The sequence below is a fragment of the Oreochromis aureus genome, linkage group 23, assembly GCF_013358895.1.
Source record: "Oreochromis aureus strain Israel breed Guangdong linkage group 23, ZZ_aureus, whole genome shotgun sequence".
NCBI lineage: Eukaryota > Metazoa > Chordata > Actinopteri > Cichliformes > Cichlidae > Oreochromis > Oreochromis aureus.
This window is the reverse complement of record NC_052963.1, coordinates 40,753,484-40,766,887: the sequence shown is the minus strand read 5'-3', so window position 1 is coordinate 40,766,887 and position 13,404 is coordinate 40,753,484. Positions and strand designations below refer to the sequence as shown.

General features: G+C 39.5%; 3 protein-coding genes across 5 annotated transcripts; 2 read left to right on the top strand and 1 right to left on the bottom strand.

Annotated features, from left to right (window-relative positions):
- Positions 1-2,038: 2,038 nt before the first annotated feature.
- On the top strand, positions 2,039-5,765 carry tmem221 (transmembrane protein 221). Its single transcript, XM_039606704.1, has 3 exons — positions 2,039-2,638; positions 3,868-3,953; positions 4,619-5,765. Exons 1-3 carry the CDS (start codon positions 2,124-2,126, stop codon positions 5,158-5,160), a joined length of 1,143 nt encoding a protein of 380 aa, XP_039462638.1. The 5' UTR covers positions 2,039-2,123; the 3' UTR covers positions 5,161-5,765.
- borcs8 (BLOC-1 related complex subunit 8) lies at positions 3,728-9,349 on the bottom strand. 3 transcript variants are annotated; one of them, XM_031749566.2, is made up of 6 exons: positions 9,189-9,349; positions 8,855-8,967; positions 7,175-7,239; positions 6,972-7,079; positions 5,772-5,859; positions 3,728-4,446 (listed from the first exon to the last, which is right to left on the bottom strand). In XM_031749566.2, the coding sequence occupies exons 1-5, from the start codon at positions 9,223-9,225 to the stop codon at positions 5,790-5,792; spliced, it is 393 nt and encodes a 130-aa protein (XP_031605426.1). In that variant the 5' UTR covers positions 9,226-9,349; the 3' UTR covers positions 3,728-4,446; positions 5,772-5,789. The 3 variants fall into 3 exon arrangements, with proteins under 3 accessions (XP_031605426.1, XP_039462640.1, XP_031605428.1); XM_039606706.1 differs by lacking the exon at positions 5,772-5,859; XM_031749568.2 differs by lacking the exons at positions 3,728-4,446; positions 5,772-5,859 and having other exon boundaries at positions 5,866-7,079.
- Positions 9,350-9,370: 21 nt separating this feature from the next.
- On the top strand, positions 9,371-13,366 carry rfxank (regulatory factor X-associated ankyrin-containing protein). The gene is made up of 9 exons (XM_031749563.2): positions 9,371-9,610; positions 9,690-9,794; positions 9,920-10,018; positions 10,114-10,179; positions 10,281-10,381; positions 12,713-12,838; positions 12,968-13,034; positions 13,120-13,200; positions 13,289-13,366. The coding sequence occupies exons 2-9, from the start codon at positions 9,695-9,697 to the stop codon at positions 13,339-13,341; spliced, it is 693 nt and encodes a 230-aa protein (XP_031605423.1). The 5' UTR covers positions 9,371-9,610; positions 9,690-9,694; the 3' UTR covers positions 13,342-13,366.
- The last annotated feature ends 38 nt before the right edge of the window (positions 13,367-13,404 follow it).

Sequence of the window (13,404 nt, the reverse complement as noted above, 5' to 3'; positions counted from 1 at the left end):
GTCTGTTCCCACTTTCTCCATATCATCAGTAAATGATAAGATCCCGGTGACACCTAACTGTGATATCTAATACTTATTTATAACTAGCAAACACTGAAACTAACTTTATCCGTGCTGTTATTTTGTAAATGTTTTACTCATAAGATGTTCATTCCCATTTGCCAAATCAACCATGGCATATAAAATCTTTCAGTCAGAATTCCACAAGTGCTATGTGCACTGTAGTCCACGCAGAGCTGATGTTATTGGATATATGTTCGTCAGCTAACCTGGGTAGTATTGATAGAAAGTAAATGGGTTGTAAAAAGGAGACAAAATTGACAAAGAGAATGATCAAAGCAAAGAAAAAAACTAACAGAAAGCAGACATGCTGTCAGCTTAATAGATATATTTAGAGTTAATAACTGAATCACAGCATGAGCTGCATTATTAACTATTTTGGGGTTGTTACACAATGTACTAAATATAATATGGTGGCAATTTATTAGCACAGATCATCTTTGTAAGTGTGGATAACAACTCTATTTTCTCTCATGCAAAGACAAACAAATCAACACAGACATGGAGATGCAGTGACACAAGCACACATGCACAGTCTGAGATCCCAAGAGATAGCTTAAACTGTGCATCTGATGCAATACTTAGTAACATCCCTGCAGGCTGCCACAGCCTTCACCTCCAGGGTTCATTTGTGTGGGGCCCAATCGTGCTGACGGCGAATACAGCAAATCCCCATCTGTAAATAAAGCAAGCTAATCACCTGCAGCAAAGGGGAAATTATATCTTTGCTATGCGCTGTGTTTGCGAAAGTGCATTCTTCTTTTAAACACAGCGAGAGCTTTGCCGTCAGTGTAGGCACTGAAGGTGGAATCTGAACTGTGTTCACATTCACACAGTCAGAATTACTGATAAATGTGTAAGACAAGAGAAGTTGAGAGAAGCAGCAGAGAGATAAAGGTGCCTTTGGCCTTTGAGAACTTTCCGTATCAAGTCCATTTTTTTTCATTTTCCTGAAACTTCTCACTTCTGCTTTCGACAAGATCAGCCGCGACCCTTTTAGAGCATGTGGTGAGGCTGTCGAATTCAGAAATAGCCTCCATGGTCAGTCTACATGTGTGAGAGCAATTGTTCACATTGAGTACCTTTATAGCTACAGTCTTATCTGCATCTCAACAGAATAAGGGTTACACCTTTACCTCCCCACCACTCCCCACCAACCCCCAACCTCTAACAGAACAATAAGGCCTCTGTAACTCAAGTCACGGACTTAAAAGTATGTCAGGGTGCTTGTGGTCCAGCACCGTGTGAATGAAGTGTGTGAATATTCAATATTAATTTGATCAAATTCTGGAGATGTAATTTATTTTTATACACGGCAAAAAAGTGGGCGTAAAAGTGGAAGGGCAGATGAGAGTTTAGGCACATCTCTGTCAAGTTGTGCATGCTTCCAAAGCTACTTGTGAAAAGTTAATTAGATTCATCCTCTGCAGAGCTGACGTAAGAGTGGCAGGAATATTCTGCATTAAACAGGGGTTATCATAGATGATTATCCTTCTTTAAATTCCCCCAAACCTGCCATGGTCTCATTTAGCATGCCCAAGAATAACTTTGGACAAGTTTTTTTTCCTCCTTCAATTGTTTAATATTATTATTATTATTTGTATAATTTATTTTAACTTACTGCATATATTTTTATTTTATTTCTGTGTCGTGTTTATGCCAATCAATTGCCTGTTTAAAAGACATACAGTAATCCTTTAATCACTTTATGAGGACAGGAGGCTTCAGCAGAAGTAGGTTAATCTAAAAAGAGACACAGCCCTGTTATCGTCATATCTACACTGCCTACATTTAAATATCAAGAAATAAACTTGATTAGAATTTTTTGGTTTAAAAAAAAAAGCATACATTTTTGTGCATACCTTAAGTTTAAAACCTGGTTTAATGGCTAATAATGGGATAACAGGAAATATATCTTTACTCTCTTGGGGTGTTTTGTCTTTATTTAGTGAGCTCAGCGTCTCTCTTGAGCACGTCGAGGCATTGTTTCTGTCGATCCAAGAGAAAAAAAAAAGTCCATTGTTGTTGCGAACTTTTTAATCTGGGGATTTAAAGCCCATCACATGCTCAGACCGGACTGCGGAGCACTCCACGAAACACAACAGGCAAACTATTGCCGAAGTGCAAAGAAGGGCGTTTTTATCCTCACACCGCAATGCAAGCGCACTTTTCTGGACCTTAGGATCGCAGGGGGATTGTGTTTAAGAGCTAAGACCGAGAAACCCTTTTTTCCCCCTTTCCTGGAGAAATCTGACCACCAACATTTAAAGATAAACATGACGCAAAAGTACAGCCAGCGGTCTCTAATTGTTTTGTCTTTACTGGGGATTTTATCGGCCATTATGTCGGTTTTATCGGTGATTTTGATTTTCCAGCTGCAGTCACAGCAGACGGCGGTGAAGGAATCACCCCCGTCCACCTCCTCGGTCATACCCGCTCATGTCTGGGCCGTCCTGCTGCCAGTGGCCACAGTGCTCTCCGCTCTGTCCCTCACTCTCAACTTGAGCTCTGTGGTTGTGTGTCTCCTCCACAGCTATTTTTCAACCGAGGTCTGCAGAGGAGAACAGGATACAGAAAGGTATTTGTTCTTGCGCGTTAAGGCATTTCTTTTCGACCACCTGTTAGACAGCACCTGCAGCTGTGGTAGCACTCAAAGCCACTGTGCTCATTTCCATTTTTTTCCTTCCTAATCTCGATCCAGTTTTTTCAAACAGGCAGTTCCGGTCAGTTGTGACACACCTTTGACAGTTAAGAAAACCACTATTTACCCAGAAAGGCGACCTCTGAAGCAGCACTGCGCGTTTTGCCCCCTCACCCCTAGGCCTTGTTAAAGTAGTCGAGTACTGCTGGCAAAGCATACTAAATAAATGGCAAAAAGAGTAAAAACAAACAAACAAACAAAAAAAACCTTAAATGCGTGCCAAATAAATCCAATACTATACAATACACCATGACTGAACTTCATTTCTCTCTTTGTTTTTTGCAGGGTGTAAGAGATTTCAGTTTAACTTTGTCTAAAGTTTTGAGGCTGCAATTTATTTCAACTTTTACTTTCATTCTCCTTTACACATGCAAAGTGTAAAACTAACATGACATATAATTTAATAAGACACAAAGCACTACACTTACTCTAAGTATGGAATTAAGATCAGCTGCTTCAAAAAGCTTAACATTTCAGGTGCGGTAACTTATTATGAGACTGCTGCTTTGCACAACATCCTATATGGGTTCCTATTTTGAGGATAGTGCACTGTCGAGGTGCTCATGTCACACTTCTCCTTGTGCCCACATGTTTTTCAATTGTAAACCCTACAAACCACAGTCCTATCTTGAATAGTAAATGTACCAATTAGGTTTCGTGCAAAGAAAACATAGTTTCAAAAGGATAACATGGGCGTCCTGTGTCAGAGCGCAGAGGCCCACATTGCAGTGTTGTTGGTCCCCCCCACACCTCTCTAACCCTTTATGAATCCCAGCTAAACAATGGATTTCCTCTCATTATGTACCCAACACACAGCCTCTAGCTGGCCCTTTCCCACGTTGGTTTACAAATCTAACAGCATACCACAGCACCTCCCTACTGACAGTGGAGACATTCCTAGAAATTTTTCAATCTATGGCACAAATTACCTAGCATTTATATAAATAAACAATAATCAAATAGCACTTATTTTGCAAGACAAAAAGTTAATACTTTATTATATAGCAAAGAAAATGAACATATCAAAAACAAAAAAATATATATTGTTGTTATTTTAAGTAATGCAATGTACTTGTGCACTAAACAGATCAGATTTCTTTCAACAGAGCAGATTGGTTCCTTCTGGACAGCAGAGCAGTACGACATGTGGCTATTGGACTCTTCTGTCTGGGGGTTTCCGTCTATTTAATAGGTAAGCCTGAGCAAAAAAAAAAAAAAAGTATCTGTATTTTTGTTTAAGCATATGTTGTACCATCTGGCAAAATGTTAAACAGAACAAACACACAAAAAGAGAACTAATTTTTAAAACATTGGCTGTGCAGTGGACTTTCAACAGCAGTAGCAAAACAGCAGTGCTGCTGTCTCCCTGATCCGACCAGTGAGTCCAACAGAACAATGCATTCTTTGAGCAGCCATGACTTAAGTGTTTTTAATGCTGGACCTAGCAGCGCTGGTATGCTCTGTTCCACTGAGAGGCTTGTACGGGGGCGGGGGGGGTGTCAGTGTAGGCAGCCACTCTATTGTGATGAGGAGGTGTTGCCCTTCTAAACCCACTTCAGCCACAGTCAGTAGGTAGCAGGGCAATACTTTAAAGGCAACGCCACCAACTTAGGAAGTCGCATCACATCCCAGAGCTGTGCTTTTCTCCCACCTCCTTCAGCATGCCTGAGTCCATTGTCCTTTTCCTGCAGACAAACATAGGAAACTGTAATATAAACTGTAACAGTTATTGTGTTCTGCTTGAAGTTATTTGGCCCAGTAGAGGTGCAACTTGTTAGCTGATTACAGAGAAAAGCATTTGGTGTTTCGGCACATATAAATTCTAATTTTTTTCCCTGCTACTCTCTTTCTTGGCAGCCATGTCCATTTTTATGCTCCTAATATTCGAGATGGAGACTGGAATTGCAAGTGCTTGTGTACTTTCCTCTGGGATCCTGATCCTGCTGGTGGCTGTAATACATGCTCTGGTTAAAGCTTCCCATACTGGGAAGCACTATCACAGCGACCATCTTGACACCCTGTATCGTAACGACCACGGAAGTAGCAGCGCACCTGTTTCTCGGCCCTGTGAATTAAAAATTGGAGTAGACAAACCACGGATCCTTCGCAGCCAGTCTCACCTCCAGCATCAGATCGCCTTCACTCAATGTGGTGACCCGAGACAGCGAGAACAATATCAGCAACAGCAGTACTCCCCTACGGGAGGTTCACAGGGCCACTCTAGTGATAAAGATGCTTACAGCAGTGGTGGCAGCTATCCCCGAATGCACAGGACACTGTCTACTGAATCTGGTTTGCTACAGGCCCAGGTTAAACCCTGGAATGGGGTCAACAATGAGATGAGGAGCGTCCTTGCACGAAAGTCAGGGATTTGTGCAAAAGACTCTACTCTCGTGTGACATAAAATAAGATTAGCAGTTTGTATCGGTGGCTAGAAAAGACTAATGACCTACAAGTACTATATGGGGACAACAACAAGTGAAATTTCAGTGCAGATGTAAGACTGTCAACATTCGACAAGTTTATCCAGAATGACCGCAGACAACATGAGGTTGAAATATAATAAAAGAAGAAAAAAGAAGGAAGAAAAAAAAAAGTTCTTATCTTTAGCAACTTTTTTCTCCATTTCTCCAACACAGGTTACAAAAGTATTATTAACCTGGTGGAAAAAAAATGTAGTGCTTCACGTTAATGAATTTGATCTAAATTTCTAAATTATGCACACCAATGCCATCCATGTATCAAGCTGATGAATTTATCGCTCATATTATAATCATGTAAATATTTTATTCTGCTGTATATAGCTGCTTTTTGCCAAATATGTGCACAATGTGCAGAAGTGTTTTGTTATGTGCTGTGTAAAATTATTTTACATAAATATTAAATAAATTGATTCTAGGAATATATATCATTCAAATAAGAACTTTTTGAGCACACAAGCCTGTTATGTGAAAAGCTAATTTTGCTAATTTCAGATACTAATAATGTAACGTCTGGAGGAACTACTAACCTTGGACACCTCTGTCTGTCATGAGGAAGTGGATGGGGCATGTGGAGCAGTGACAATGGGGCTGGGACAGGGACTCACATCATTTAAGCTGCATGCAGTTGTCAGTGTGGGAGGGAAAAAAGGTGGAAAATAAAATAAAAAACAACACAGACAAATCAAACAGAAAGTATGACGCTTCTAGTAACTACAAAGTATTCAGAAATGTCTGGATTACGATTTTGAAATTACAGGGGAAACAAACTTTAATGAAAAGCAATATATTAAATGATATATTACATTAGATGAAGGATAAAATAAAATAAATAAAACAAAAAAAATAAAATGATGAACGGTATGATGTAGTGCAAAAAAATAACGTAAATTGTAAATGGACTGGCACTTGCATAGTACCTTACAGTTCAATTTGAACACTGAAAGTGCTTTCTACTCCAAGTCCTATGACCCAACCACACACATATTCATACAGTACTTTTATTTTTACTTAACTGCTTTTAACTAACACACTGTAGGAGCTGTGGATGGATCCACCACCTTTCCACTTGGTAGCTAATCGTCTGACACCAGCTCTGCCACCAGAGCCATGGTCACCCCAAATATGTAAAAAGAATGATCCTTTAGATATTGAGGGAGTAAAAATGTGAACATTTAAAGACCCACAAGTATATCTTTTATAGCCTTAAGGACGCTGGAGATCTTATCAAAATAGTAATATTCTATAATTTTTGTGGCTTTACGAATTTACATTAAGTACTGATAACAATAATTGTTCAGTGACTATCTCTCATTTTAAAAAAAATGTGAGAAGTGCATACTGACATAAGCATAAGACAATGCAAAAAACTTTGTTATATTACCTAGATATTTGAGTGATAAAGATAATAAAAAGCATATTGTAGAGATCTGCATTTTAGCAAAGGTGTGTATGATAATGGCTGACATAACTAGTCAAGCTTTCCTGTCCCTTATAGGCTCTGCATTTGAATAAAAGTTTCTGAATTTGAAACAAAAAATAATAATAGATTGAGTCAGGTTATGTCCATGTAACATGTTTCTAGAGGTCAAGCACAACTAAATAATGAGAGGGAAAACTGCTACTAACGAGAAGATTAAAGCCACTTTTGTAGCATTCAGTGTGATCAAAACAACGTAGTGTTTTTTCACCACCATGTCTCAGTGAACACATTCACTGCCGCCTCCTACCTGCGCCCTTGAGAATTATTAATCTGTTCCTTCATGCTGGTGGCTTGACGGAGAAGACTGTCAATGTTTTTGAAATATAAGCTGCTGTTGTTCATGCTCTTCACGGCACTGCAAAAGCCAACAAATCAATACAAGTGTTAACAGTCAGGTCAGGTGGATGGTGAGCTACTTTTATGAAAGCTTTTAAATATGTGTGATCTCACCTGCATGCGTACTCTACAGTGTAGATGGCTCCTTGACTTTGTTCCTCCCAGCTCTGCATATCTGTCTGTGCGAGAAATGAAACCCATTAAAAATTCAGTAGAGGGAGAGAGAGAGAGTGAGAGAGAGAGAGAGCGAGCGAGCGAGTAATGACATTATGATACTTGTGAGGTTTGTGTTTCATTACAGTAAACTCCCAGAAAGTTGGTTCTGTCAGCTTTCTGGGATTTTCTTACCTGGATTATTGAGCATACATCAAAACATTATGGGAAACTGTTCATATCATCAACATATTTTTCCAGGAAAAAGAGAAGAACAAAGGATATGTTTTACCAACAACACAAAATAAATATTACTCTATTTCAACTGAAGCAATGTCAGTTACATTTTTTTCCATGAATCTAAGTATGTATCCAAGTCATGAATAAAACAAGACTTAGATACACTTTTCTTTTTTTAAATGCATTGAAATTAAAAGAAAATCGCAACACAGCAACACCTAGGCCAAGAATTTATATAGGGTATTTGAAAGGTTCACCTAGCTTTAAAATAGTTTATTTGGATTATTATGTTATTATATTAGAATAACACAGTCTTTTGATGTATAATTTTCTTTTTTTCCCCAGCTTCTCCCTTTAAGGGTTGTCATAGCTGATCACCTGTCTCCATTGCACCCTATCGCTACCATTCTTATGTCACACCAACCCCCTGCATGTCCTCCTTCACGACATCCACGAACCTCCTCTGAGGTCTTCCTCTTTTACTCCTTTCCATATTCAATACCCTTTGTTCAGTACATTCACTCTCTATCCTCTACACACATCCAAGCCATCTCAACCTTGCTTCCTGAATTGCTCAACCTGAGTTGTTTCTCTGATCTACTCATTTCTAATCCTCTCAGTAAAAATCTTAATATCTTCAACTAGGCATCCTGCCTTTTTGTCACTGCCACCATATCCAAACCATACAACATAGTAGGACTTAGTACCCTTTCACTCTTGCTGCTATTATTCTGCCACAAATCATCCATGGCACTCATCTCAACCCTCTTCTACAACTCTCTTGTGCACTGTCCATTACTTTGGATAGTTTACCCGAGGTATTTACACTCAGCCATCTTCACTACCTTTACTCTTTGCAGCTTTACTGGTACTTTTTACATATATGAAAACATTATTTAATTTGTTATTTACAGGACAATATATTTTGCAATGCAAGTCATTGTGACAGGCTTTCTTCATTATCAAAGTGGGCGACAGTTTCACAGAAAGGCCTCTGAGGCTTCAGTAAAAAAGGGTAGATAGTAAGTTTGGAAATGAATATTTAATTGTGCAGGTGCAAATAAAAGAGGGGTCCAACCCGTGATAAACTGGTATACCTAATAAAGTTTCTGGTGAGCGTATCTACCTAAAGAATATCACTTATCCCAAAGAAGACGTTTCAAAATCGGGTGTTATTCAACCTTTACTGACTAAATACAAATGCCATTTTTTCTTCTTCCTGAGAAAAGAACGTAAACACCCCCGACCTCTGATCTGTTGACGTCATCAGTTAGGTTTTTCAGTAAAGACTGCCGCTCGTTTCCAAACATAACGTTTCCTGGCAGAGGTCGTTTTCCCTTCATTCACTTAGATGTGTTATAAGCAGAGTTAATGCGATGTCACCGAGAGGATAAACGATACCTTGTGCTGGACTAGTTCTGGCAGCGACCTCCTGACGTGCTCCTGCAGCCTGTAGAGAGCCACCGACGGCTCGTTAGCCAGGACGTACATGCTCTCCGTGAACTTGTCAGTCACTGTAGTGTAAACGAAGTGAAGACAATTGCATAAAACACATGACCTGTGTTTGAAAGCTAAAACAAAATGGTGAAAACAGCCAAAATCATAGCACTGCGACTCTATACATTAGCATAGTGGCTAGGTGAAGCTAACAGCTTCGAGGGGGCAGCAGTGGATCAAGGCAACAATGAGCTATGCTGCACGCGAGTTTATTTTTTGCTAATTTATTTATGTTTACCCCTTCTGACTTTCAGTTGCATCTCCTGGTCCTCCATAATGCAGTCTGGTTTTTACTGTCAGAACTACAATTCAGCTGTACGGGAGTGGTGTCACCTGATTCCCACCTCTTCCGTATTATTGTTGTAGTGTGTCACACGACAATATTCCGGATAGAAATATGGGCTGTGAAAAAATAAAGAAAACATTTCTCCCTTGAAACAGTGCCAGATGCGGTGATACGTTACACAGGCTGAATCAAACGTGTTTTCAGTGCCTGTTTTGAAAATAACGGGATTATTAAGTAGCTAATCAGCTGAACGACGGCTAATGTACTATCGGAACACATCGAAGACTAGCAGGATCCATTATGTGATATGAACTTATTTACTTTCAGTTTTCCTTAAAGGAAGTTAGCGCAATTAGACTGGAAGGCTAAATGTGGTGAGTGGCTTTACGAACTGACTAATTTGTAAAAAACTTTTTCTGCATGGCTAAACCAGATTATTTGTTTTTATTGCAGCGATCATGGAGGGCAGAGGTGATGATGAGGCTGCAGATGGCCAACGTGTTCAGCCATCTAACGCTAATGCATGTCCCTCCCTATCAGGAGATGAAAAATCCAATGGTACTTTATCCTGCTCTGTGTAACAGCTGAATTCGCCTGATTTCTAGGTTCTTGCTATAATCAGTAAAACAGTAAATGTCTTGCTTCCACTCACATGGCTGTGGTTCATCTGATTATATCTCTAGAGAGCATGGAGGTGGATGATGATTTGTTCAAACACTCTACCACTCTCACCAACAAACAGCGTGGGAATGAGGTTACAGTACGCCCGGCAACATTAGACTGTAAGTTCTGATAAAGATACTCAGGTGGAAACATTTGTACTTATTTTATTTTTTTTTACCATGTTCATTTATTGAGATTTTTCTACCCCCATCAGCTCTGTCCATACATCAGCTGGCAGCTCAAGGTGAGGTTTCACAAGTAGCTGCACACCTGAGCAAAGGTGAGAAATCTAACAAGCTTTTTTTTTATTACCAATGTAAAACTAAACAAATATCCTACCTAAGGACTCCAATCCTTTGTTCTTTTTTTTTTGTCTCACAGACAGCTCATTGCTTAGCAGTCAGGATGAGCGAGGCTTTACACCCCTCATGTGGGCAGCAGCGTTTGGAGAGAAAGCAGTGGTGGACTTTCTCTTGGAAAAGGTTAGAAATAAGGCGTGGGCACAGTTACTTAAGAACACAAAAGTTATAAGTTACTGAAGGGCAGCTGGGCGGCCTGATGGTGTGGTGTTAGCGCTGTTGCTTCACAGCAAGAGGGTCCTGGAGTATTTTTGCATGGTATTTGCATATTCTCCATATGTCTGCCTGGGTTTTCTCTGGGTACTCCAGCTTCCCTCCCAGGCCAAAGACATGCATGTTTGGTTAATTAATGACTGTAAATTGGCCATATATAGGATGTATTTCTCGCTGCAACAGACTGATGACATGTGAATAAGAAGATGAATGAGAGGCTGTGGTTTAAAAAAAAACACACGAAAAAACAAAAACAACTTTTATTCATTAGAAAGAAAATGAACTTATTCTAAAATGTGTCCGTTAGAAGCCAAATTATCATAGTGATGATAAAAAGTGTTAACAAAAATAGTCACCATTTTCAAATCTCAAATTGAATCATATTATCTTTCAGCCTTACCTCTCTAACTTTGCTTAAAGACAAAATTAGAGGGTGAAGACTGAGATGATTTAGACATGTGCAGAGGAGGGATAGTGGATATATTGGACAACGATATTGAATATCAAATCAAATCAAAATTTATTTATATAGCACATATTAAAAACAACAAAGTTGACCATAGTGCTTCACAGTCAGTAAAAGCATGAGACAATTAAAACAAAACAATAAAAAACAGGGCAGGAAACAATAGGTGACAATACAACAAGCCAGATAACAGCCAAGTAGTTAGAATCAAAAGCCAAAGTAAAAAGGTAGGTTTTAAGACGTGATTTAAAAGACCGGATAGACTCGGCGGTACGAATATGAACAGGGAGGTTATTCCGGAGTCTAGGTGCTACGGTTGCAAAGGCCCGGTAACCTCTCGACTTCAGTTGAGACCTAGGTTGTGCTAGGAGCATCTGATTGGACGATCTAAGTGCTCTATTGGGATTGTACAAGTGGAGGAGTTCGGAAAGATAGCTGGGCGCTAAATTATTTAGAATTTTAAAAGTGAACAAAAGAATTTTAAAATCTATACGATATTTAACAGGGAGCCAATGTAAGTTGGCTAAAATTGGAGTGATATGTTCATAGATTCTAGTACCTGTTAAGAGACCCGCAGCTGCATTCTGAACTAACTGAAGCCGGTAAAGAGAAGAGTGTTGGAGGCCCAAGTAGAGGGAGTTACAGTAGTTCAATCTGGATGTGATAAATGCGTGGATAAGCTTTTCAAGGTCCTTTAGAGGAAGGAACGGCTTTGCTTTGGATATCTGACGCAACTGGTAAAAGCTATTTTTTACCACAGTGGAGACCTGTTTCTCAAGTTTAAAAGAGCTACGCAGGAACACTCAGAGGTTTCTTACAGTGAGCGAGAGATGGCTAGCAAGAGGGCCTAGGGCATCAGCTAACTGGTCTGGCGGAATGTGACTATCAAAAACTATGATTTTGGTCTTATTCTCGTTCAGTGTAAGAAAATTATGTGATAACCAAATTTTAACTTCATGCAGATAGTTGAACAGAGGTTGCAAAGAAGCAGACACATCGGATTTCAAAGGTGAATAAATCTGGATATCATCGGCATAACAGTGAAAGGAGATGTTATATTTTTAAAAGATTAATCCCAACGGCAACATGTACAAAGAGAAAAGAGCAGGACCGAGCACGGACCCTTGAGGCACACCACAATAAATGGGGGCAGAGGCCGAGGAGTGTTGCCCCATAGCAACAGAGAACGACCTCTCTGAGAGGTAAGATTTAAACCAGGATAAAACCGTACCTTTAAGACCAACAACATGTTCCAATCTTGATAGAAGAATGTTGTGGTTAACCGTGTCAAAAGCAGCAGTCAAGTCTAGTAAAACTAAAACCATGGAATAGCCAGAGTCAATGGTTAAAAGAAGATCATTAAAAACTCTATCTCGCTGTCTCTGTGCTGTGGCGAGGTTTAAACCCAGACTGAAACTTTTCGTTAATACCATTTGCATCTAAAAAGGCCTGAAGTTGTTTTAGAACTACCTTTTCCAATATTTTGGATATAAAAGGGAGTTTGGAGATCGGCCTGTAGTTAGTGAGAGCATTAGGGTCAAGGTTTTTCTTTTTCATAATAGGTTGCACAACAGCATGCTTAAAGACAGACGGTACACAACTGTATGGAGCTGCCAGGCAGGAGGAAAAGACGACCACCTCAGAGGAGGTTCATGGATGTAGTGAGGGACGACATGCAGAGGGATAGTCGTTAGGGACAGGTTAAGATTCCCTGAAACAGCCAAAAGAAGAAATGGTATCGTGCTTTATTGTTAATACATTTTTTTTTCTTCCAGGGTGCAGACCCAAAAACAATTGCGCGGGAGCGAGAAAGCGCTCTGACACTGGCCAGCTCTGGAGGATATGTGGACATCGTTGAAGCCCTCCTCAGACATGGAGTGGACATTAACACTTATGACTGGGTACAGTTATGAATTTATAACTTTTCATCATAAAATCCATCATTTTTAAGGAGCAAGAAATCTAAATACAAATGCTCTGACTATATTTTTAACATTTTTATTTTACTGCACACTGTATATTATTCTCAGAATGGTGGAACTCCTCTTCTTTATGCTGTACGAGGGAACCATATCAAATGTGTAGAGGCATTGCTAGGTACAGTGCATGTCTTTAAGTCATTATTTATTCTAGAATTTTTTTTTAAATTGCGTCACTAATTTCTTATTGCTCTCTAATTTAGCCCGAGGAGCAGATATGACCATAGAGTCTGACTCTGGGTACAGTCCAATGGCGCTGGCAGTTGCCCTTGGGCATAAGAAAAGTAGGTATACAATGCACATTTTCTTTTTTGAAAAACTAAGATAAAAATGTATTGCTAAGGTAAGATTTTTACTTCCTTTCTCCTATAGTCCAGAAAGTGTTGGAGGACCACATCTTGAAACTCTACAAGCCATCAACATGACACTTATTAAAATACATTAATGGAGTTGCCAGTGTGACAGTCAGCTGATCTTAAACCTACGTT

Bases quoted from the DNA above. Each gene is read 5' to 3' on its own strand.
- borcs8 (XM_031749566.2), bottom strand. From the start codon at position 9,225: ATGGAGGACCAGGAGATGCAACTGAAAGTCAGAAGGG. The intron at 8,968-9,188 runs GTAAACATAAAT...TTTACACTACAG, and splicing joins GCAACTGAAAGTCAGAAGGG to TGACTGACAAGTTCACGGAG. The intron at 7,080-7,174 runs GTGAGATCACAC...TGGCTTTTGCAG, and splicing joins ACTGTAGAGTACGCATGCAG to TGCCGTGAAGAGCATGAACA.
- tmem221 (XM_039606704.1), top strand. From the start codon at position 2,124: ATGCTCAGACCGGACTGCGGAGCACTCCACGAAACACAACAGGCAAAC. The intron at 2,639-3,867 runs GTATTTGTTCTT...TTCTTTCAACAG, and splicing joins GGAGAACAGGATACAGAAAG to AGCAGATTGGTTCCTTCTGG. The intron at 3,954-4,618 runs GTAAGCCTGAGC...CTTTCTTGGCAG, and splicing joins GGTTTCCGTCTATTTAATAG to CCATGTCCATTTTTATGCTC.
- rfxank (XM_031749563.2), top strand. From the start codon at position 9,695: ATGGAGGGCAGAGGTGATGATGAGGCTGCAGATGGCCAACGTGTTCAG. The intron at 9,795-9,919 runs GTACTTTATCCT...TTATATCTCTAG, and splicing joins AGGAGATGAAAAATCCAATG to AGAGCATGGAGGTGGATGAT. The intron at 10,019-10,113 runs GTAAGTTCTGAT...TACCCCCATCAG, and splicing joins ACGCCCGGCAACATTAGACT to CTCTGTCCATACATCAGCTG.